Here is a 25,152-nt window from a genome sequence, read left to right on the forward strand (position 1 = left end):
CCCGCCTCGGCCTCCCAGAGTGCTAGGATTACAGGCGTGAGCCACCGCGCCCGGCCCCCAACTTCTTATTGTTAACCGCTTTACTATACTTCTCTCATTAATGATGGAAATGTCTACTAGGCACTTGAATATACAGGTCTGGCACCACAAGAGAGAACTAGATTGTGGATATGGATTTTGAGAGTTGTAAGCACAAAAATGGTTGTGTAGGTCTTAGATGTTACCCGAAGAAAGTCTGTCATACAGAAAGGGCACGTAGATGCCATAAAGACTGCCATTTCTCAATATTGTTGCCACAACAGACATTGCTAATAGATCAGTGGCTGGCCTAAGTAAAGGAGACTGAGGAAGGGCCAGAAAGATAGGAAGAAAACCTGGCAAGAATGGTGCTATTGAAGCTGCGAAGGAGAGAGCTCAGTAGTATCAGATTTTTGCTTTTTCCATTACTTGTTTTGAGAGCCTAGTAGAAAATGTTATATTTGGCAGTCAGGGTTCCTTAGTGCTCTCAACAAGATATCCATGGGCAATGGAGAGAGCAAGCAGAGAAGGTGGATACTTGTATTGATCCATAATCCAAGGTTGTGGTTTTCAAGGCAGGTGTAATCCATAGAGGCAAGAAAGTGATTGAAGGACCTCAGGATTTGGATTGGGAAGGAAATGAAGTCAAAACGGGATGATAGGCTGGGCGTGGTGGCTCACGCCTGTAATCCTAGCACCCTGGGAGGCCCAGGCGGGCGGATTGTTTGAGCTCAGGAGTTTGAGACCAGCCTGAGCAAGAGCGAGATCCCGCCTCTACTAAAATTGGAAAGAAATTAATCAGCCAACTAAAAATATATAGAAAAAATTAGTCGGGCGTGGTGGCGCATGCCTGTAGTCCCAGCTACTCGGGAGGCTGAGGCAGCAGGATCGCTTGAGCCCAGGAGTTTGAGGTTGCTGTGAGCTAGGCTGACGCCACGGCACTCACTCTAGCCTGGGCAAAAAGAGTGAGACTCTGTCTCAAAAAAAAAAAAAAAAAGGGGGGGATGATAACTTGAGGGGAAAGAGCCAAATTAGGGGGCAGCTTTTCCTCTTGTTTGTAGACAGCTATGTTGGGACATCACAGCTAGCATTTAGACCTCCAGGGTCCGCCCAGTGCCCAGGACACTGCTGATTAGCATACTCATTAGGGCCACTCTGCATCACAGCCCCAAAGTGTTGGAGCCTTAAATGGATGAGATCTTTGGCTGTTTATGCTTAAAAATCTGGAAGAGTTTCTCCAAGATGAAATTTCTTTAGACTATTGACATTTTTTAGGCCAGATAATTCCTTGTTGTAGGGACTGAGGGCTGTCCTGTGCATTGTAGGATGTTTAGCAGCATCCCTGGCCTCTACCCACTAGATCTGCGGTCCTCAACCCCCGGGCCATGGACCCATAGTGGTCCTGCTCTGCAGCCTGTTAGGGACCGGACTGCAGAGCTCTGCCACCCCCCCCCCCCACACACACATTGTCGCACAGCAGGAGGTGAGTGGCAGGTGAGTGAGCAAAGCATCTGTATTTACAACTGCTCTCTATCCCTCACATCACTGCCTGAGCTCCACCATCCACCATCGCTCCCCACCCCCAACAGCAAGGAAAAATTGTCTTCCTTGAAACCAGTCCCTGGTGCCAATGGTGCCAAAAAGGTTGGGGACTGCTGCACAAGGTGGTAAGTAGCACCTCACCCCCGAAGTTGTGACAATCAAAAATGTTTCTGGACATTTCCTTGGTGAACAAAATCACTTCCAGTTGAGAACCACTGCTCTAGATTCTGTTGGTTTTCCTCTAGGTCTCTGTTGTAGATTTCTCTCGCCTTCTTTAGCTCCTCTGGGTACTTCAGCTCTGTTGATTTGGAGAGTTCAAGTTATTTCAGCCTTTTGGCCTTTTCCCAGAATTTTTTCATTCTGTAAATAAACCCTCAGTAGAGGTGAGACAAAGAGGTGTATTTCTGTATAATACCTGTTAATGTAATATAATGTTACATACGTTATAATGTTCAATGCCTAGAACATTAAATGTTTAATGGTTATGATATTTAAAGAATACTACAGAGTTAAACTTTAACATCTCTCATAAACTTTTATATCACTTACCTCCCTTTATTATAGCTATTTGTGTGTGTGTCTCTTGCTGGCTTGGACTCCTTAAGGACAGGGACTCTTTCTTAATCTTCTTTGCATGCCTAACATCTTGCAGAGTACCTGGCACCTAGTAGTAGGCTCTCAGTAAATGTTTGCTGAGATAAGTCGATTATGTTGGGTATTTGGCTAAGTGGGTTAAACCTCTAATTTTTCAGAATATTTCAGTGGTCAGGCCTCCCAAAGAAGCCAGAGGTCCCATAGGGTTGATTTGTGCAGAGAGAAGCATTTTATTCAAAGTCATTTCTATCTACACAGATCACAAGTGTCCTCTGGGAGAAGGAGAAACAGAACAGAGTGGCATACTGCTTTTAAAAGATAACACAGATCCTTTTAGCTCTTCCCAGCACCCAGGGTGACTGTTTTATAGCTAGAGTCGCACTGAAGCTATAATTGAATCTGGAAAATAGGGGAAATGTAAAGCATTCAGCTACAAATCTAACCTGTTAATGTTTTCTAGGCAGGTAATAAAATTATAAGACTGATTGTGGCATTTACAATATAAATGTCATCTAAACCTCTGGACCAAATGTGACATTTTTAAAACTGATTGGTTTCTAGGTTTGTTTAGATATTTATGCTTGGTGCAAATGTGTAAAATGGTGGTGTGTTCTTGCTCTTTAACTGTGTGGTATGATTTTAATTGATAAATAGCAAATACCCATAAAAACATAATTCATAACCGTACAGCTCAAAAAATTATCAAAAAGTGAAAATACCTATGTAATCACAACTCAGTTCAAGAAATAATAGCAGCTTTCTCAGTAATTTTGAAAATTTTATTTCATTGCTAATATTCACAGGTTTCTCATTGTGTCTGAAAGCTATCATCCAAGTCTTTTTAAAAAAAATTTTGGTAAAATATACATAAGATTTACTATTTTAACCATTTCAGTAGTCATTTTAACCTTTTCAGTGGCATTAAATACGTTCACATTGTTCTTTAACCATTGCTACTTTCCATCTCCAATACTTTTTTATTTTCCCTAAATGAAACTCTGCACTCATTAAACAATAAATCCCCATTCTCCTCTTCCCTCAGCTCTTCTTTATGTCTCTATGAATTTAACTGCTTTGGGTACTACACATAAATGGAATCATACAGTGTTTATCCTTTTGTGGCTGACTTATTTTACCTAGCATAAGGTCTTCAAAGTTTATCTATGTTGTATGATGTATCATAATTTCCTGCCCTTTTAAAGGCTGAATAATATTCCATTGAATGTATAGGCCACACTTTGTTTAACCATTTATCCATTGATGGGCATTTGGGTTACTTCCACCTTTTGGCTATTGTGAATAATGCTACTATGAACATGGATGTGTAAATATCTGTTCAACACCCTGCTTTCAATTCTTTTGGGTATATACCTGAAGCAGAATTGCTGGATCATATCATAATTCTATTTTTTATTTTTTGAGAAACTGCCATATTGTTTTCCATAATGGCTGCACCATTTTACATTTCCATCAGCAATGCATAAGGGTTAAGGTTTCTCTTCATGCTTGTCAACATTTGTTATTTGCTGGGTTTTTTTTCCTAATAGCCACGATGAGTGTGAAGTACAGCAGTACAGCCAAGTCTTTTTTAAAGAAACTTTTTGTTACAGAAATTTCCCAACATACAAAGAAAATAGAGGAAATAGTAGATTGAACTCCCATTGGACTCCCATTGAACTGCCACTGGTGTTGGTCCATGGCCTAGGTGATGGATATCACCTAGCCTCAATAGTTACAGCACTTGGCCAATCTTGTTTCAGTTATAGTCTGGCTCCCCTCCCCTCCTTGTTGCGGTGCAAATCCCAGTCAAATGCTTTCATTCCTATGTACTTTATATGAATGCAAGTATATGACTAGGCTATGTATACAGGTTAAGTATCCCTTATGCAAAATGCTTGGGACCAGAAGTGCTTTGGATTTGGGCTTTTTTCTGATTTTGGAATATTTGTATTATACTTACCAGTTGAGCATCCCAAATCTGAAAATCTTAAATCTGAAATGTTCCAGAGCATTTTCCTTTGAGTATCATGTCTGATGCTCAAAAGTTTCAGCTTTTTTAGCATTTCAGATTTTGGATTTTTGAATTTGGGATGCTCAACATGTACCTTTAAAAGTTAAGACTCTATAAAACCATACCATACCTAAAAATTAACAATAATTCCTTTATCATCAGATATCTAGTCAGTATCAGGCATATCTTTATATCTCATTTCTTTTAATCTGATGGTATAGGAGGCAGAGGGTTAATGAATCACTCAAAGATGACAATTTACATTGGTAACCAAGATTCGGTGCTTTTATGTGAATTAACAGTTTTTAATTTGTTAACTCTGAGGAAAAGAAAGCTCTGCTTTCTTTAAAAATTAATACTCTCCTTTCTGGAATTTGCTGGCATTTGTGTATACCATAAACAGTACAATAGGCCACTTCTTTTAGTAAATAAGGTGAGCCTAGTTCTGGGGTTATCTTCTGTTTCAATTATTAATATATTTATGTGTGTGTTTGTTTAAACTCACCATTTTAAAGGTCTCTAGAATAGCGGTACCCAACCTTTTTTACACTAGGGACCTGTTTTGTGGAAGACAGTTTTTCCATGGAGGGCAGTAGGGTGGGGGTAGGAGGTGGGGGAGTGTCGCCACCTCAGCTTCGCTTCAGATTATCAGGTGTTGGATTCTCCTGGGGAGCATGCAATTTGGATCCTCGCATGCGCAGTTTGCAATGGGGTGCGCAGTTTGCTGTGGGGTTCATGCTCCCATGGGGGTCCTACGCGCTGCTGATCTGATAGGGTGGGGGAGCAGGGCTTGGTTGGTGATGCGAGGGATGGGGAGCGGCTGTGGGTGCAGGTGGGGCTTTGCTCAGTCCCCGCCGCTTGCCTCCTGCTGTCTGGCCAATTCCTGGCAGGCATGGACTGGTGCCACTGGTGTTGGTCTGTGGCCCAGAGATTGGGGACCACCGGAGCTCTAGAAGATACACCGAGGCCAGGCGCAATGGCACTGACTGACACCTGTAATCCCAGCACATTGGGAGGCTGAGGCGGGAGGATCGATTGAGGCCTGGAGTTCCAGACCAGCCTGGGCAACACAGCGAGACAAAAAAATTAAAAACAAAACAAAAAACAAAAACAAAACCTTGAGAGGCCGAGGCAGGAGGATTGCTTGAGCCCAGGAGTTCGAGGCTACAGTGAGCTATGATCACACCACTGTACTCCAGTCTGGGCCACAAAGTGAGACCCTGTCTCTTTTAAAAAAAAAAAAAGAAGGAGAAGAAGAAGATACACCTAAAGGCATATCACAGGATAAAATTTTATCTAGTCTTCTTGGGTCTCTGATAGAACAAGTTGGAAGAGATATTTGTATTTTGGCTTTTTTCGAAGGGTGGGTAATTGTACATTTGCTGCTATGCATTTAACGCTGATTAACATTAATTAACACTAATCTTAGTGTAAAAAATGAGAATCCTTTTTACTATAACATACTTATCAATATTCAGAAATCCTCTACTGGCAAAATCAAGTTGTTGCTATGTGAGCTTTTTAACACGGGATCGTTTGGAATTCTAAGCTACAGCAAAGCCAACCAAAGCTGTGTGAAATGAGAGAGTTTGAGGAACACATAGTTATTAACTCTTTTCCCCTCTTTAGTTTTCTTACTTTGCACAGCGGAAGACCCCAGTGTATAATCTACTATACGACCCTTTATAAGGAAGTCTTGTTCAAGATACACAGAAAAGAACACCCTATGATTTACAATTCTATCATTTTTGAGGTGTAAGAATGCAAGTCTCCTGTCAGGCACAGATTAAATGAGCTAATAAAAAGGCAGAGCTAGTACTTTCCCTGTGGCTCTATTTATATTATTTTTTCGGTGTGCTGTTTTACTATTTAACAATTTTATTTACTTGAAGATAGCCTCTATCCTTGCTGGTAAATAACCTCAGTCACTAAGAGCACAGAGGCTTCAGAGTGTTAAACAGTGACACTGAAATTATTTCCCTTTCTCCTTGTGTTCTTGTGATAGTAGTTGATAGTAATTTAGGTAGTAATATAATGACCGTCATGTGGCAATTAGAGTGTGCCAGGCAAAAACTAAGTGCTTTTTACATGTAGTAACTCATTTAATCTTCACAAAAGCCCTAGGAATTAGATACTAGTATCCCCATTTTACTGATAAGGGATTGAGGCACAGAGAGGTTAGTAACTGACTACTCTAAGCACAAATAACCAGTAAGTGGCAGAGCTAGGAACTGATCCGAGGCAGCCTGGCGCCAGGGTCCTTCCTCCTAACCATTACACTGTACTGTACTTATTTGACACCCATATAAGTAAAGGGAAATGTGAGATAAAAAATGCTTTTAACATCTTTGTGGGCTCTACAGAACTTATCATTTGTTCATTCAGTGCTCCGTGTAGAATCAGTGATTACAGAGAGAACATTTAATCTCAAAGCATTCATCCCTGTTTTCAAACTAGTATTTTCAGATCTGTTCTCCATCTGAGACCGTGCAGTTAGAAAAAGTACACATGAACTTTTTAGTTGGATTGGCAGATCAAGAGCTTAGGGACAGGATATTGCCTTTGAGTATTTAGACTGTATGTGCTGACCCCTGAAGCAGTAATTTGGGTAGATCACAATGTTTCTACCAGAGTACAATAGTATTAGGGGTTCTGACTTCAAAGTATGCCTGTGTATGTTCTGTATGTATCTTTGTAGATAGGCCATTTCTCCACAAAGGAACCAATCTTATACAAATTCTGAAACCTTTTAGAGCCGTTTAAATCCAAGAAATATCTAAGCATTTTGAAGTAGAACTGTGAACAACAAATGCAAAATATTACCTTTCTGGAAACTTGTGATAAGTAGAATAAATAAAACAACCTGCCCATTTTTAAATGCATAAAAAAGTTCAAGCCTAAAGAACTTCCTTTTAATCTTGCAGAATTAGTTCTCACTTGGGTATGGATTTACATACCCTTCTTATCTTAGTCTGAGCTAATAGCTACTGTTTGATAAGAAAACCAATCCTCTGTTTTCTTTCTTTGTCTTGGGTTTTGTAGATCTGGCTGCGCTCTCTTCTACCCTGGTGCTTTGAGTCAGTCAAGTGTTTGGCTGGAGGGAGGGATAGATCACCCTTTCCACCCATCTAAGATGCATGTTATGGAGGCATATAGCTTTCTCATGTTAATTTTCTTTCCCCTAGGTCTATGAAGGACTTGACATCATCACCAACAAGGTTTCTGCCCAAGAGCAGAGAATCTGCCGGCACCACATGATCAGCTTTGTGGATCCTCTTGTGACCAATTACACAGTGGTGGACTTCAGGAACAAAGCAACTGCTCTGATATCCTTAGGAAAGATAGCAACTAGACTTGGTGGCTACAGAGCAACCCAAGCCAAGAAAGAAGTTTGCTTTTAGTGGCAATTGTTTAAGTGAGGGTACCCAAGACCAAATTGATAGCGTCCTTATCAGACTATGGATTGAAAGATACAGTGCCCTTGAAACTCAAATTCTTGTCTTTAGACTGCAGCATCAGCATCCCCTGGGAACGTATTAGAAATGCTGAATTTTGGTCCCCACTCCAGACCTACTGAATTAGAATCTGCATTATGACACAAGTCCCAGGTGATTTATAGTCACTTAAAAATTTGAAAAGCACTGTTACAGTGATGAGAACATTGATTTAGGAATCAGAACATTTGTGTTCTAGTCCTGGAACTGTCTCTTTTGGCCATGTGAATTTTATTGGGTAAACCATTTACTTAATCCCACTGAGCTTCAGTTTCCTGCCCTTTAAATGGGGATTAAATTTAATTTAAAATTTATTGGAGTTACAGTTAAAATTTCAAAGGGATTATTGGGTGAGGAAGTATTGGAAAAAGTAGTTCTGGGTAAAACCAATAAATTTTTGAAAAAAGAATAATATAAGGGGGACTGCCATTTATTTAAATATCCAGGCTCCCTTTAATATCTGGATTGCCGTGTATTAAAACATATTGAAAAGTTATAATAATTATAACAGCATGGAGTTTATGTAATCTAGATAAATATATGGCACAGAATAGAAAACCCAGATATAGATTCAAATGGACATATGTATTTAGATTATGATCAAGGTGATATTTCAAAATAATGGCGAAATAATGAAGTTTAGTCAGCCCTCAATATCCACAGGTTCCACATCCACAGATTCAACCAACCGTGGATTGAAAATATTTGGGAAAAAAAATAACTATAACAATAAAAAATAAAAACCAATACAGTATAACAACTTTTTATGTAATATTTACATAAAATACTACATAAGTATTTACATTGTATTAGGTATTATAAGTAATCTAGAGATGATTAAAGTATATAAGAGGACATGCATATATATGTAAATACTATGCCATTTTATATAAGGGACTTGAACATCCTTGGGTTTTGGTATCTGAGTGGAGTCCTGGAACTAATCCCTCATGGATACCAGTGGACAACCGTAGTTCATAATTGTTCCTGGGACAGTTAATTGTTTTGGGAAAAAAGCCAGGTCCTCATTATATACGACATGTTATAAATGACATAATAAATTCCAAATGGATTTTGGAATTTAATATCCATTTTTTTAATGAAACCTTAAAATGTGGAAGAAGAGTAGTTAAAGGATTTTAGAGTAGGGAAGGGCTTTGTAGATACAACTTTTTTAAAAAAGGAAAATAGTTAGATTTGAATATGTAAGAATTAAGAATTTATATTGGTGAGAATATATATTAACTAGAATTCCTAGGTATATAACTTAGAGAAACTCTTGCCACAGGTATATCAGGAAATATGTGGTAGAACTTATCATAACAGCATTGTCCTTAATAGCAAAAACTTACAAGCACCCAAATTCCCACTTACAGAAGAATGTATAAAAATTTGCTTTGTTCACATAAGTTAAGTACTTTTCAACAGTGAAAATGGATAAATTGCAACTCCGTGCATCAATCAATGTGGAATAATCTCCAGAAACTTATGTAAAGTGTGGGAGATTACAGAAGGATACACATATATTCATGTCATTATATGTTATTATAAAGGTTAAAAAAGTAAGCAAAACAAACTAATATATTGTTTAGGGATACATATATATCATTAATTATTAAAGAAAAGCAAGAGTGTGGTGAAAAACCAAAAAACCAAAGCAATTCAGGGTGGTGATACCCTCTGAGAGGGGAAGTAGGGGTTGGGATGGAAATGAATACACAGAAGGCTTTGAAGAAATTGGTAGTAGTCCATTTCTTACATTGGGTTCGTGAGTGTTCGTTTTATTATTAAGCTTTATAATTTACATGTGTTACATATATTCTTTTGTATGTATGGAATAAGGAAAACAGCTCACTGTAAACAAAATTTAGAAGCAGACTACAAACCTTGGGGAAAATATTTGTAACATAGGAAAGGCACATGGTTAGTATTCTTATTATATGAAGAACTCTTATGAATCAATACAAAAAATACTTAAAAGGCATGAGCAGTAATTCACAAAGGAAGAAATACAAATAGTGGTAAACATGAAAAAGGTTTATCTTTGCTGTAAATCAGGGGCATGCAAATCAAAATAATGAGATAATATTTTTTGCCTAGCACATGGCAGAGATTAAAATGCTGATAATAATTCCTGTCCTACCTACTTCACAAGGCTGTTGTATCAGATGAGATAATGTATATGAAAGCCTTTTGTAAATTAAAATATATCACCAAATATAAGTTGGTTGCTGTAAGACAGTTCAGTTGTTCAGAAAGAACTGATATGAAATGGAGAGTTAATTAAGATTTTTGAAAGGACAGCAACAACAGGGGATGACTTAATCAGATCCCTTGCAGGCTAGGAGATTTGTTACTTTTAGTAAGAGCCTCAAATCAGAATGTCAGACTTTAAGTACCTTAAGAAGTATCAGTCAGCCTTCTTGATTTGACAGGTGAAGGTTCTATATACTGAGGCCCAGAGAGAGCTCTGCCTGTATCATAGTCATTTCATGATTTGGGCAGACAAACCTTTTCCCATGAAATATCTACAATCCCTTCTCCCTCCCTCTTTTCCACTTTCTCCTCTTTTGGTATCTTACTATTTTCCCCTTCCCCTTTTCATTTCCTTGCTCACTTTCCCTTTGTTAATCATATTATAGGTTGAACATCCCGAATCCAAAAACCTGAAATAAAAATGCTTCAAAATATGAACTGTTTTGAGCACCAACATCGTGCTCAAAGGAAGATTTTCAGATTTGGGGTACTCAAACAGTAAGCATAATGGCAGATATTTCAAAATCTGAAAAAATTTGAAATCTGAAATACTTTCTTGGTCCCAAGCATTTCAGATAAGGGATACTCAGCCTGTATATAACTGAAGTTTTATTGTACTGTGTAATTGTATGCTCCCTATACTTGATTTGAAGGGGTAATAGAGAATTTGTTTTCTCTTTTTAAAACAAATAGACAATGTTTTGTTTTGTTTTTTTTGAGGCAGAGTCTCGCTTTGTTGCCCAGGCTAGAGTGAGTGCCGTGGCGTCAGCCTAGCTCACAGCAACCTCAAACTCCTGGGCTCAAGCCATCCTTCTGCCTCAGCCTCCTGAGTAGCTGGGACTACAGGCATGCGCCACCATGCCCAGCTAATTTTTTCTATATATATATTTTTAGTTGTCCAGAGACGATGTCTCGCTCTTGCTCAGGCTGGTCTCGAACTCCTGACCTTGAGCGATCCACCCGCCTCGGCCTCCCAGAGTGCTAGGATTATAGGCCTGAGCCACTGCGCCCAGCCTGTTTTTTCTTTATGATCCTTGATTGGTAACATGTTTCTTTTCACCTCACCCCAACCCCTTAAGGATTAGTGGGCTTCTGACAGAAAAGAGGTCATCTGTCTTGTATGCCCACAGATTGGCTGGTAAGAGGGAGAAGTGTATAAATGATTCTTTATTTGGGTAATGAAAGTACTTGCTATTTTTCAGGCATCGTGGTATGGGATTTATATGCTTTGTCACATTTAATGCTCATAAGAACCTGTGGGGATTTTATAGGTGAGAAAACTGAAGCTCAGACAGGCTGAGTAACTTGCCCAAGAGCTAGACCTGGTAATTGAAGTCTATTTGTCTTCAGAACCTGTGCTTCTCACTTAATGTGGTGGTGAAGTCTCTAGTGGCAAAAATGTACATTACTACTGCACAATGGTAGATACTGATTGAATCTAAGAACTTTAGAGAAACCAGCTTGTGTTTTGCCTTAGAAGGCAAAGTCAAACAATGGATGTCACCTTGGTGGCTTCCTGAGCAGTTGACACTTAGTTCTATGAGAGTCCTTCGGCTTGTGCTTGTTAAACTTATTTGGAATACCAATAGAACTTTGACTTTTAGGAGCAAGACCTAGAAAGTTCTAGAACTGGAAGGCATTACCATCAAGCATTTGTCTCTAGTTTATGTGAGTCCCTCCAAAAATGATGGGAAATGATTCTGAAAAGTTATAGGAAACATTGAAGGCAGGTGTCGATTCATCTTGGTTTCTGCCCTTTCTCCTCTGCTTTGCAGACGAATGTGTTTTCTTGCTAATACTCTCCTTCCCAGGTGAGTCAGGATTCTCTTCTTGATATTAAATATGGTGATGTTTTTCTTAATGTTCACATTGAAGATATATTTGCCCGAGACAAAATTCCTATTGTCGTGGGAGGAACCAATTATTACATTGAGTCTCTGCTCTGGAAAGTTCTTGTCAATACCAAGGTAGGTTTAATTCACTCGTAACTCACTGAGAAATGGGTTCCTTTTTCTTGTTGGCTAATTTTAGTGGGAGGAAGGTTGACTCTTGGCCTATTTCTTATACTCAGCAACTGTAATTTTCCTACTTAATAATCTGAAGCAAATGCCACCTCCATATGTGAAGTGTACTCCTCCAGGCTGGCCTAAGGGCAGGGACTGTAGTGTGGGAAAAATGCTCCTGTGTGGATTAATTAGCATCTCCACATAAGTTAACAGTATGTTGGTCTGATTCAGCCTTTCCTGGCTGGCAGCACAACGAATATGTCAGGGAGATGTCCAATACTGACCCTGCTTATGGATATGCTATAACGTAGGGTAAGACTTTACAAACAGTAATATACTGGCGACCCGATCTACTTTATGGTCACCCTTACTGAGAAGCCTGGACTCCTGTATATATGTTAAATTAGATGTGGTAGCTGTGGGACCTGTTTGTACTTCTGACAAGGAAGCAGGGTAGCTGAGTACGTCCCAATGCAGTAAGTCCTCCTTCCTCTTTGTTTGCTGTGGCCTCACAGCACTTACCACAGCATACTGGAATTTTCTGTTTATGATCTGTCTCTCACGGTATGGCAAGATCTTCTGATTCATCTGTATTTTGTATTCGTAACACTTAGCAAAGTGCCTGGCACATACACTGTCTCAATGTTTGTTGAATTGTTGAATTAAATTTACTGCTAAACCTTCATTTAATCGCCTCAGGAGATGGCTACTGAGAAAGCAGCTGACCGGAAAGCAGAGCTTGAAAAGGAGGATGGCCATGCACTCCACAGACGCCTCAGCCAGGTGGACCCAGAAATGGCTGCCAAGCTGCACCCACACGACAAGCGCAAAGTGGCCAGGTAAGGAAGCCTGGCCTGCTGACCCTGAACTCCTTTAGAGTTAGGGGGCAGAGAGTTCTTCAGTCTGTTTAGGTGATGAGAGAGGCTTGGTAATAGCAGTTAGTGGAGATTGATGTGTTGTTCTAGCTCAGCAGGTTGGGAGTCTCTGACTTACTGCCTCAGTTCAACTCCCTCAATACATAGTTGCACTCTACTTGGTTGTCGCATTTTAAATGCATACATAGTACAATATCGTTTTTTCCCTAGGGCCTATGTAATCTTGCTTCATTTTCTATTTGATCTTTGCTTGTATAACAGTTTTCATATAAATTTTTTCTGGCATGCAGCCCATTTACATTGTGCTTTGCATTTCATAATTGATTGTGCAATGCTGAATTCTGCCCCAGCAGCTTTCCCAGTGGGAGGTAGATTTTATAAACTGTCTTGTAGATCAACTCACCTTTGCACATGGAGACTTTCTTGTTGGAAAGAGAGGTGTTGAATGAACTCATAAGGTCATGTTTTCTTAGGTTGTTTTGAAATTACAGCCTCATACATTAGGTTTGTTTTTCTGCAGTATTTGGAAATGATACCACTTGTGGCATAGTAGAACATCTAATGAAGAACCACTATATGGATGGTTATACAGAGTAAATATAGTAACATCTGGTATTGATAGGGCTTATGAAGTATTCCACTCAAACGAATTTTCTAGATCAGTGTTTCTTAATTCTTTTTTCATTATTGTCTCCTAGGAGCCTTTTTATTTTTATTTTTTTATTAAGAAAATGTTTCTTAGAGACAAGGTCTCACTTTGTCACCCATGCTAAAGTGTAGTGGCCCATCATAGCTCACTGTAACCTTGAATTCCTGGACTCAAGAGAGTTTCCCACCTTGACCTCCCAAAGTACTGGGATTATAAGCATGAGCCACTGCACCTGGCCCCAGCAGTCTTTCTAGAAATTTTTTTCCCCAGTGTTTCCCCCTGCCAATGAAATTTAATATTAAAGAATAGGATTTTTTTCAGGTAGGGTTGTCCTTTGGTGGGGGGGTGACACATTATATCTATTAATAAGTTTTTCACCACCTTGAAATCAGTATCACCTCATTAAGAATGCATGTTGTAGATTAATGAAGTTTATACTTTTTAGTATCCAAACATTTTTTTTTTTTTTTTTTTTTTTGAGAATGAGTCTCACTCTGTTGCCCAGGCTAGAGTGCCATGGTATCAGCCTAGCTCACAGTAACCTCAAACTCCTAGGCTCAAGCAATCGTACTGCCTCAGCCTCCCGAGTAGCTGGGACTACAAGCACGCGCCATCATGCCCGGCTAATTTTTTCTATATATTTTTAGTTGTCCAATTAATTTCTTTCTATTTTTAGTAGAGACGGGGTCTCGCTCTTGCTCAGGCTGGTCTCGAACTCCTGAGCTCAAACGATCCTCCCGCCTCGGCCTCCCAGAGTGCTAGGATTACAGGCATGAGCCGCCACGCCCGGCCCCATTTTATTTTAAACATTTTAGTAGGAATCTTCCCCCCCTTTTTTTTCTTAAAACTCGGAAACATTATGATGAACATTCATTTTTATATTTTTTTATTGCCTGGTTCTTGAGTTTGGTATTTATTATTCTCTCCTTTTACTAATCAGTTCTTTCTTGTCATCTCTCCTCATTTTGCTGCTTTTAAACTAGTAATAAGTTGGGGAATTTTGTGTTAGTAAGAGTCAATAGGTTCCAAGCAAGAGCTCTAGATTCTCTCCTTTAGAGAAGATTGGAGGACTTCTTTTATCTTTCTTTTGGTTTGAGGCTGTATTCTAACCTCCAGATAAGTGAGATATATATTACTACATTTTTTTCTAATCTTCTTTGAGTGACCAGTGACACTAAAAGACAAGGGGGCTTCACTCTTGTGGTGGGGTTTCAGGAAGTAGAATTGGGTCAGGAAAAAGAAAGATCACTTTCGAGCCTATAAGTTGCAGTCACCCATAGTGGTAGAGTATAGATTTGGGAGTTAAATTACCTAGTGCTGCATAACGTAATAGATATGGACAGGCGTGGATGGTGGTTTAGGAATGAGTATGTGAGTTGTTTTTTCAGTGATCTCTCTGCCAGTAGAGCACTGGATTAGCCAGAAGCATTCTTCATTAATTTTAGACATATTTAAAAAGAAAGCTGATAAGCTGGATATACGACATACTTGTATTGTGGGAAAGGCACGCCAGCCAGCGAGACCAGACTTGTTGGCTTGTAACAAAGTGTCCCAAATAAGCTCTTTTACTGCTTACCTGAAAGTGAATGAGTACCATTCTGTTTGTGTAGAAGAAACCTGTTTCTGAACTTATTTAACTGATTTCAGGAAAATTTATGTATGTTTAGAAAAATAGCATTATTTCTTACTTTACCTAAAGTTTTCTTTAGGACCATTTTTGAGTAGCTGTAGGATTAGAGTAACCCTAGTCATTCACGTCTTCTGGGATTTATGCAGTGAAAATGAGAATGAGACTTTCTATCATAAATAGCCTTTCTCCTTGTTTCACTTGAGAATGAATATTTCCCAGTGCTGTTTATGGCTGTGCCCCCTTTCCCCCCTTTTAATCGACTTAGGAGCTTACAAGTGTTTGAAGAAACGGGAGTCTCTCACAGTGAATTTCTTCATCGTCAACATGCAGAGGAAGGTGGTGGTCCCCTTGGAGGTCCTCTGAAGTTCTCTAACCCCTGCATCCTCTGGCTTCATGCTGACCAGACAGGTAAAAGCCCTTTGATGCCCCAGAGTCCATCTGAGATAGAGCTTAGAGTCATAAGTTACTGTATATAAAATGCTTTAGAAGCATGAGTGGCTCATAATAAGCAGTAAACAAGTGTAAGCTATTAATTGTATTATCATTATTTGTTGACTTAGATGTAGTGCCATTCCCCTAGGTGTCTTGTCTGGAGAGGGAGGAAGGATAGCCCCGGCACTAGGATAAGGTAGCAGGGGTGAGACAGGATGGAATGGGAAAGAGACTGCCATCCAGGGAAGGTCCAAAAGAGAAAGAGATGGAAGCTTCCTGTGGAAGGAGGTCTGATCCCTGGGTTGGCTGGAGGCTGGATCATTGATTATTCTAGAAGCAGTAGGTCTGAGAAGTAGCTATGAGATTAGCTAGCTAGCCTGATGGCATTTTCTTGCTAAAATATAATAATGCCCTGTGATAGTAGTAACTTATTTATCCATTAACATTCAATGAAGCATCAAGTATTCTGCGTAGTACCTGGGTTTCAGAGATGAATAAGAGGCAATGCCTCCTCTTGTGGAGCTCCCGGTCTAGTGGGGTGACAGACAAGGAAATAGATACTACAGTGTGATAAATGCTGGGCTAGAGATACATTCAGAGTGCTGTGGGGCCACAGAGAAGGGATGATGAATGTTCTCTGGGGGGAGTCAGGGACCAGTTTACAAAGGTAACCTATGAGCTAGGTCTGGAGAGATGAGATTATTATGTGGATAGGAAGTATAGTGTAGTGATTAAGAGCACAGGCTCTGAGACAGACTGATTTCAAATTCTTGCTCTACCGTCTTCTAGCTATGTGAGTTGTAAGACAAGTTAGTTTACCTTTCTGTGTCCCAATTCTCTTATAAAGTGGTGATGATAATAATAGTACATATCTCATAACTTCATTAAGGATTAGATGAATTTATATATACAAAGTGCTCAGAATGTGTCTGACACATGGTGGATCTTCAGTAAACACAAACTTTTTAGGAAGATAGGAAACAATTGTTGCAGGCTGAGAAACAGCAATGGTAGAGATGTAGAAGAGCATAATTTAAGTGGTGAAAAATTTGTTAAATTAATCTGTTATAAATTTATAGAAGAATGAAATTTTTTAATAATGAAATTTTTGTAAATAAAAACTTTTACTACAATTCAGCATAAAATAATGGTATCTGATTCACAATAAAGCTGTGTTTGACCACAATATCGGAACGATTATGACGTCTAAAACTTTACTCCTTTGTCTGGTTTAGTAATTCAGGATATATTTAGGATGGTATTGGATTAAAGTTTCTTTTTCTTTTTTTTTTTTTTTTTTTTTTTTTGAGACAGAGTCTCACTGTGTTGCCTGGGCTAGAGTGCCGTGGCGTCATCCTAGCTCACAGCAACCTCAAACTCCTGGGCTCAAGCGATCCTCCTGCCTCAGCCTCCCAAGTAGCTGGGACTACAGGCATGCGCCACCATGCCCGGCTAATTTTTTCTATATATTTTTAGTTGTCCAATTAATTCTAATTTTAGTAGAGACGGGGTCTCGCTCTTGCTCAGGCTGGTCTCGAACTCCTGAGCTCAAACAATCCGCCCGCCTCGGCCTCCCAGAGAGCCAGGTTTATAGGCGTGAGCCACTGCGCCCGGCCTGGATTAAAGTTTCTTGTTTCTATCCAAGGTGTCCTCTGGGGGGTTCTTAAATGTAAAATAACACAAAGTTAGAGTACAATGACAAATTAAATGACAAAGAATTAAGGAAGGTAAACCAAGGGGTCCTCAGCCACCTCTTAAACACATTGGATATACATTCCATATGAGAATAAAATATTTGTCCTTCATAATAGCTGTAATTGTATGCTTTCTCTTTATACAATGAGAAGCCATGTGCTTCATTCTGGCTATTTTTGCTTGAAGTTGTAGAGTCTTAAGTGTGAGTAAATATAATATGAATTACTATATAATCTGGATTCTGAATCCTTTCTTCTGTTTGGACAGATTCTCTTTTTTGTGGCAGTCTGATCCTTCACCATAGAAGTGTATAGTAGGCACTTATAACATGCTTGCTGGTTGATGGGCTAATTTGATTCAAGTTCTAGATGAGCGCTTGGATAAGAGGGTGGATGACATGCTTGCTGCTGGACTCTTGGAGGAACTAAGAGATTTTCACAGACGCTATAATCAGAAGAATGCTTCAGAAAATAGGTGAGGATTTGGCTATTACTCTGACCTACTCTCCATCTCTTGCCTGTGGTTGGAAGACCATAGACACAATACTGGCTTTGGATCTGCTTGTTTATTAGCCTTTGTCCTTGGCATTGGCGAGGCTTGTTGGAAGGAGGTTCGGTATACTTGTTACAGTGGCAATTTTCTAATCTTTCAGATATTCCCAGGAGTTATTTTTCAAGGAAGTAACCTGGGAGCTGGTGGGTAGGGGAGGGGAGAATTTCAGAGAGTCATTAACTGCTCAGAATCTCAGTTCCTCATCTGTGAAATAAAATGGCTCAACTAGGTCATCTCCAAGGCCCCTGCTAGCTTTCAGAAGCAATGGCTCATCTGCTGATGCTCTCCTGTTCCCAGCCAGGACTATCAACATGGTATCTTCCAATCAATTGGCTTCAAGGAATTTCACGAGTACCTGATCACTGAGGGAAAATGCACACCAGAGACTAGTAACCAGCTTCTAAAGAAAGGTGTGAATTCCTCCATCTAACCTAGTCTTGGACATCCTTGGGTGACAGAGTACCCTGCTGGTATGGTCTGAGAAAGAGCTGAGGCTAGAAGAGTACCAAATGGCTTTCAGCTCAGAATTGAGCTTTTTATCCACCAAGTCTAACATTGTACTGCCATGGCTGATTTTCTCTTCTGCCGGGCTGGGAGGGCCTGCTTCTCTGAAGGGTAGGAAGTGCTTACCTAGATGTTCTTATATCTACTGTATCTTTCAGGTATTGAGACTCTGAAACAAGTAACTAAGAGATATGCCCGGAAGCAAAACCGATGGGTTAAAAACCGTTTTTTGAGCAGTAAGTCTCACGTTTTTCTTAATCCTTGAGTCTGTTTTCAGTAGAATATAGATGTCCTCAGCTAACCCAGAAAATGAACTTTGGTTTCTGGACCTGTTCTTTTTTTTTTTTTTTTTTTTGAGACAGAGTCTCACTGTGTTGCCTGGGCTAGAGTGCCGTGGCGTCATCCTAGCTCACAGCAACCTCAAACTCCTGGGCTCAAGCGATCCTCCTGCCTCAGCCTCCCAAGTAGCTGGGACTACAGGCATGTGCCACTATGCCCGGCTAACAGTCAGATTTCTATAGGGAGGATTTCCTATTTACAATATTTTTTTGGCCAGATGAGCAGTATAAAAAGACAAAACCAGCCAGGTATGGTGGCTCTTGCCTGTAATCTCAGCGGTTTGGGGGGCTGAGGCGGGAGGATCACTTGAGCCCAGGAGTTTGAGGTTGGAGTAAGCTATGATGATGCACTCTAGCCCAGACAACAAAGTGAGACCCCATCTCAAAAGAAAAAAAAAAGGCAAAGCCTTCACCACTTCCCCCAGCATGGCATCATGGTCACGTCCGTGGTACTTCAGATTGCTCCAACTTTGCTCCAACTGAAACTTTTGTTGAATAGCATTTTTAAGGGAAAAGAAAGGAAATTCTCATTCATTGACCCTATACTGTGTCTTTGGCACTAAATTCAATGCTATTCATATATTATTGAGCCTTTGAGTAGGTGTTATTCTTTTCTTTTTACAGATAAGAAAATGAGGGCCCAGAGAAATTAAATAACTTGCCCCAAATCCCCCAACTAATAGGCAGTACTTTCTTCATGTGCTTTTTTTTTTTTTCCACATTACATTGAGTGAATATTCATATGCTTCCAGATCATCCCATGTCTACCTTTTGCTCTCAGTTACAGACAGGGCCAGCTGAAGCTTCCACTCCTGTTCCTTGATGCCCCGAACATAATACACCTTGATCCGTGTTGTTGATCACTAGATTGCTGATGTTATCTTTCCTAGCTCCCAGCCTCTGCCTGAGCTTCCCATTGGAGTTCTGGTGCCAAGAGACTCTTTACACTGTCTTCTACTTATCCTACTTTCTCTGCATGTAGAAGAAGGTAGAAGTCTTAGTGCCAGCTGAAGTTGAAGCTCAGTGCTGTACTGCAGATTTCTAATGCAGCTTCTCTTCTCCCCAAGCCTGACAGTAAGACTGTAACAAAGATTTTTTTGGTAATAATTTGGAACTTCCTCCTGTGGTAAAGCCACAATAACTCCTCCATCTCTGAGGCAGGAGGAGCTGATGGCATAGTGTGTCCTGTGCCTGTTCCTCATTCGTGTGTATGCCGGCACAGTCCTGGCGCTAGAGTGAAAGGCACAGCTGCCCTGTAAATCAGAAGCCGCATGCAATTGGCCAGGGCTGGTCTGCTGGGAGATGGTTCTGGCAAGAAGCCAGAGGGACTTCCCCACCCCAGCTTGGTCTTGGACCCAAGCCAGAAATAGCAGCTGGGAGCCGAGAACTTGTTGAAAGGTGCTTAGACAGGGCACAGAAGCCCAACAAAGGGCTTAGAGGAGAAAGGAAAATGTAGAGTGGCCTGGAAACAGGTGCAGAGCTTAGCCAAGGCCAGGTGTGCTGTGGATGCTGCCTGCACCCTCCCAGTCTCACCTTTCCCTGTGGTGGCAGGTGCAGCCCAGTCCAGTTTATGAAGAATCTTATTCGTGGTTGGCACAATCAAAAGGCTAGCACCTGCCAGCCGTTGGCATCCCAAGGCCTTTGATGTTTTTGTCCATGGGGCGATGCTCTTTGCCTTTGGGCAACTGACTTAACTTAGCTGTGGAAGGCAATTTAGTGTGTGTGTAGGCTGGGGAAGCTACCAGCAGAGACTAAACTCTTGCAACATGATTGGCTGAGATGGGTGAAATGCCTATAAGCTGTACTCTTCGCTACCTCCAGTCTCATCTCCATTCAGAAGTGTTTACCAGAGTGTTTCTTGAATACGCTCTAGATCTGGTTCTTAAAAGGGGGCTCAACTAGATATTTCCAAGGCTTCTTTCTAGTTCTCAGATTCAGTGGCTTATTGGCTGATACTATTCTGTTCCCAGCCCATGATTATCAGCATGCTGTCAGGAGTTTCACAAATACTAGGCTTCTGAAAGGATACATGCAAACCTGAGACCTAAAGAAAGCTGCAGACTCTCTTGACACAGAGCGCCATCACTGTAAGATGATATGGAACTTAGAACAGGCACTCACTTAAAGCATTAGTTTCTTTCTTTCTATAATGTGCTTGCTATCTTTATATTGTAGCCCACACAGTGGCTATCAGAGCTGTTACTCTATTCTGGTTTCCTGACTGATCTGGAAGATCCTGTACTTGAGTCTCTGGATTATACATCTAGGCTTATCGGCTCCAGACCAGTGAAACCTCCAGGTCTTTCTTGCATTGTGGTTCATGTTTCTGGTTAGAATAAATAGCATGGCAGAACGTTTATCCCTTAGGCCCCTTGTGTTTCCCTTGAGGATTTTGGAGTCCTGGGAGCAGAATAGATTGGATCTTGGAAGCCGACCTCTCACAGCTTTTCTTTGTTACCATTAGGACCTGGTCCCAGTGTCCCCCCCATATATGGCTTAGAGGTATCTGATGTCTCGAAGTGGGAGGAGTCTGTTCTCGAACCTGCTCTTCAAATCGTACAGAGTTTCATCCAGGTGATTATTAATTGTGGTACAGTCTGTTGTCTGGTTTTCAGAGCACTTTCCTTAGCTAATTGTTGCTATATTGTGGAACCAAGCCTTCTTTTCCATGGAATAAAGCGGAAGGGCTTGCTGCTTTTAGGTACCTGGAGGTTGCATTTCTGCTTTCACATTTAGAAAAGTTATTGCTAAAATGTGTGCACAGCTCACCTGCTCTCTGGGTGAGATAAAGGAATCTTGGGAAAATCCCACTCCACATGATATCAAAGAATTATATCCAAATCTCTTTGAATTGAATGCTCTCCCCACTCTTGTTCTTTTAGGGCCACAAGCCTGCAGCTGCTCCAATAAAGATACCATACAATGAAGCAGAGAATAAGAGAAGTTATCACATGTGTGATTTCTGTGATCGAATCATCATTGGGGACCGTGAATGGGCAGGTAGAGTATGGGGAAGGGTATGGAGAAATCTGTAAGGGTGAGGTCACATTGACTTCATGAAATTTAAGGTCTTTGGTAGGTTGAACTCTAGAGTCTGTTTATTTGTAAAGGGACGGCCAGATTCCTCTAAGAGCCTATGTCCAAATTCCTTGGAGGCCTTCCCCAATTGGGGAGTTGTCTCTGTATTCTGAAATTCAAAGGGAGATTAGATACCCTCTAATCTCCCTTTGAAGAGGGAGGTCTGAGATGAACTTTCTCCTTTTTTTTTTTTTTTTTTTGAGACAGAGTCTCTCTCTGTTTCCTGGGCTAGAGTGCCGTGGCCTCAGCCTCCTACGTAGCTGGGACCACAGGCATGCATCACCACGCCTGGCTAATTTTTTTTTTCTTTTTCATTTTTAGTTGTCCGGCTAATTTCTTTCTATTTTTTTAGTAGAGATGGGGTCTCGCTCTTGCTGAGGCTGGTCTTGAACTCCTGACCTCGGCTTTCTAGACTCCTAGGAAACTTTCTCCTTCGACTTCACAATCTTGCCTTAGAGGAGTTTAGTACTCAGTCGGGGTAAGATAGGATTGTAAGGGAAGCCAGGCAACCCCTCCAAGAGACTGGAAGAAGCAGAAACATAGCTGGGAGAGGGCAGGAAGTGCAGTTACTACTCCTAATACATTCTTTAAAAGTGGTGTCTATTCAGTAATTTTTGCGGTAATATGTTGAAATGGCAGTAGTTGCTAAAACTGTGATGAAAAGATGTTAAGGGAAACTGTGGAGGCAAGCCTGTCAGATGTGTATAAAGAAGGTAGTCCCCCACCAACCCAAGGCCAGCCCCACCCTAGGGCTGCTTTCGAGCCTGGGTCTGCCTCTTCTGGCATTGTAGGATTTCTATTGTCCTCCAGTCAAATCCCAGGGGGCTTTGTCCCCAAGCCTTGAATTTACATGGCATTTAGAAACTGGTATAAGGCCTGCTCCTTTTAGGCACAGTGGGGCTTGTCGATTACCCAGCGGCTGGGATCCTTCTGTTCAGGGTACTGTTTTGCATGGGATTCTCAAAGAAGTAGATTTTTCTCCTCATACCAACCAATAGAATGATTAGGTCTATTAACTGGTAACTCTGGCAAAATGCACTCCATTGTCAGAGACTGGGGATAGCTGTGATTGCCCAACCAGCAGAAGAAGCCTTGATTGTTGATTGTCCGTTGGTTTATAATGATGAAAGGGGAAGAGAAAGAGAGTGTCTGATTGTTTTTTCTAAAGGAAACTTAGTGGTTCGATTTGTCAAATGTCCTTCAGGGATAGCCTTAGAGAAGCAACATGTGTGAGCCTTTGTGAGCTTAGCTTGTGTGAGCCCTTCTGTAGTGCCATCTGTCAAGTCCTTGCTCCCATCTCCTGCTGTCATGGAGAGCCAGCCCAGAAGCCCTTTTTTTTGCCTTAGGCTCTAGCTGGGGAACAAAGCTGACTTTTTTCCCCAATTAAACTTTTCTTTGACTTCTAACCTTCCTTGCTTCCAAACCCTTAAAAATGATGTTTTTAATGTCTATAAAAGAGAATTTAATCTAGTCATCTCTTTGGGTGTTCGCAGATGAGATTTCCTTGAAAAAAGAACAGGATAGTAAAAATGAGCCTGTACGAATTAGTCAGAGGGTGGGAACTGTCTTAGAAGTGACAGGTCAGCAGTTGATATCAGGCAACAGTGGCCTTTAAGCTTTACTGCTTCTGTGGCTCCTCAGAAGAGATTGTCAGAGATGAATACTCCTTACTGTCTTCCTGGAGCATTGTATGCTCAGAGAATAGGAGCTTTGCAGAGTAGTCATTCAAATGGCCTATCTGACCCAGGCATGGGGATGTCAGACCAGCAGGACAACTTGGGAGAGCAGGGAAGGACTGGGAAAGGCAGGGTGTTCCCCACCTCTCTGTAGGGCCGAGTGCTGCAGGCATGAGGCAGGACATGCAGATGAGGATTTGAATTTCTAACTTTTTAGCCTTATGAGTTGAAATGGATCTGTAACGGGAAGCCCCATGCCATAGAGACCTGATTCTGGAAAGTAGGGTCTCTGTTTTTAAAGCTATAGGTCTAAGCAAAAGCATTTACCTGCTTCGTGACCTTAGACTTGGACAAAATGTAAGACCTCTCTGAACTTTAGTTTCCCCTTCTGCAAAATCAGCAGAATGGTACCATTGTCCTGCAAGAACATTGTAAGGATTAGTGATGTGAAGTACCTAGCAGGGAGCACTTGATATGTGGTGGGTAGCTCACTCTAATTTGCTGGCTAGCTGGCCATATAATTTATTCTTCCCTTAAAAATGATAAGCAGCTATACCAATACATGTGTCGATCCTGTTATTTATTGTTAAAGAAAAGGATTACATAGTTAATTTTATTTGCTTCTAGGATTAATTCTAGAAAATTTTAACGAGTTTTTTGTTTGGTTGGTTTGGTTTTGTCTTATCAGCGCATATAAAATCCAAATCCCACTTGCACCAACTGAAGAAAAGAAGAAGGTTGGACTCAGATGCTGTCAACACCATAGAAAGTCAGAGTATTTCCCCAGACCGTGACAAAGAGCTTGAAGAGAAGGGATCCCCAGGGCAGAGTGATCAAGAGCTGAAACCCAACAATTAAGAGACGTGTCCAGTGGCCTTTGCGAAGGTGGCGGGGATCCAGTTCAGGAGGGAGGGGTGTCTCTGTCTTCCTGTCTGGACTGAGGAGTGCTGTGCAGAAAGCACCCACCGTTTTCTTTCATTTAGTGGCACGGTTTTAAAGCCTCACGTTCTCTGTAATGGAACCAGCAGGTCTTGTCAGCTCCTTGTGTGGCTGATGTGTCTGGTAATGATGTAGTTCAGAAGGGATTTTTTTTCTTTGAACCTTAAAGCTTCTATTTTTAAAAGAGGCACAGACTGTACAGTTTTATACTTGAGGATCTTTTTAGTGGTGACTACCAGGATTCACTATATCCCTTAAAAGAAGTTTTTATGTCCCTGACTCTGGCTAAAATTATCTAATTTCCAGATGCTTTTGTAGATGACTGAAGTATTGTGAACCACAAATCAGGAGTTCTAGATTTGAGCGAGTGGCAGGAATGGACCAGCCCCAGTGAGATGATTAAGTGAACCAACCAGTTCTTGGAATTCCACAAAGAAGGAGGGAATCAGCAGCCTGAGGTAGCTCGACATGGGACTTGAAGACTAAAGACGTTGAAATTTGTTGAGCTGCTCCTGTGTGATGGTTCCTATCACTGCTGTCTTTCTGAATTGGGAATCTCTATTTGTATTGAAAGTTAAATAAAGAAAAAGTTTGCAGGAACCTCTTTAATCCTTAAAAAAAATATATGTCCATGTCTGGTTTATACACATGTTCTGTTATCAACATGATAGCTTTTTCTCAAAATTGACATTGTTCATAAATCATGCTGTCTGTTCATTTATGTAGCAGATGTTTATTGAGCTCTTATATATTACTTGAGGACATTTGGAGAGGGTCTTTTATTGGAGATTTATTATTTCCAGTTGAAGCCCTCTTTCTGGAGTGATCTGAGCTAACAGCAGTGTTAAATATTTATTTATGTA

The 25,152-nt window shown here is 40.7% G+C and overlaps 1 protein-coding gene across 1 annotated transcript in view; it reads left to right on the forward strand.

The window, feature by feature from the left end:
- The window catches only part of TRIT1 (tRNA isopentenyltransferase 1), a 41,632-nt gene extending 16,747 nt beyond the window's left edge, over nt 1-24,885 (forward strand). Inside the window, exons 2-11 of the mRNA XM_012646777.1 lie at nt 7,351-7,491; nt 11,784-11,882; nt 12,621-12,760; nt 15,341-15,483; nt 17,565-17,676; nt 18,052-18,164; nt 18,417-18,494; nt 21,061-21,170; nt 21,479-21,596; nt 24,039-24,885. Coding sequence (XP_012502231.1) covers nt 7,351-7,491; nt 11,784-11,882; nt 12,621-12,760; nt 15,341-15,483; nt 17,565-17,676; nt 18,052-18,164; nt 18,417-18,494; nt 21,061-21,170; nt 21,479-21,596; nt 24,039-24,208 — 1,224 coding nt within the window. The 3' untranslated portion in view covers nt 24,209-24,885. The remainder of the gene's footprint in view (nt 1-7,350; nt 7,492-11,783; nt 11,883-12,620; nt 12,761-15,340; nt 15,484-17,564; nt 17,677-18,051; nt 18,165-18,416; nt 18,495-21,060; nt 21,171-21,478; nt 21,597-24,038) is intronic.
- The last annotated feature ends 267 nt before the right edge of the window (nt 24,886-25,152 follow it).

The sequence above is a fragment of the Propithecus coquereli genome, unplaced genomic scaffold (assembly GCF_000956105.1).
Source record: "Propithecus coquereli isolate 6110/MARCELLA unplaced genomic scaffold, Pcoq_1.0 Scaffold249, whole genome shotgun sequence".
Lineage (NCBI taxonomy): Eukaryota > Metazoa > Chordata > Mammalia > Primates > Indriidae > Propithecus > Propithecus coquereli.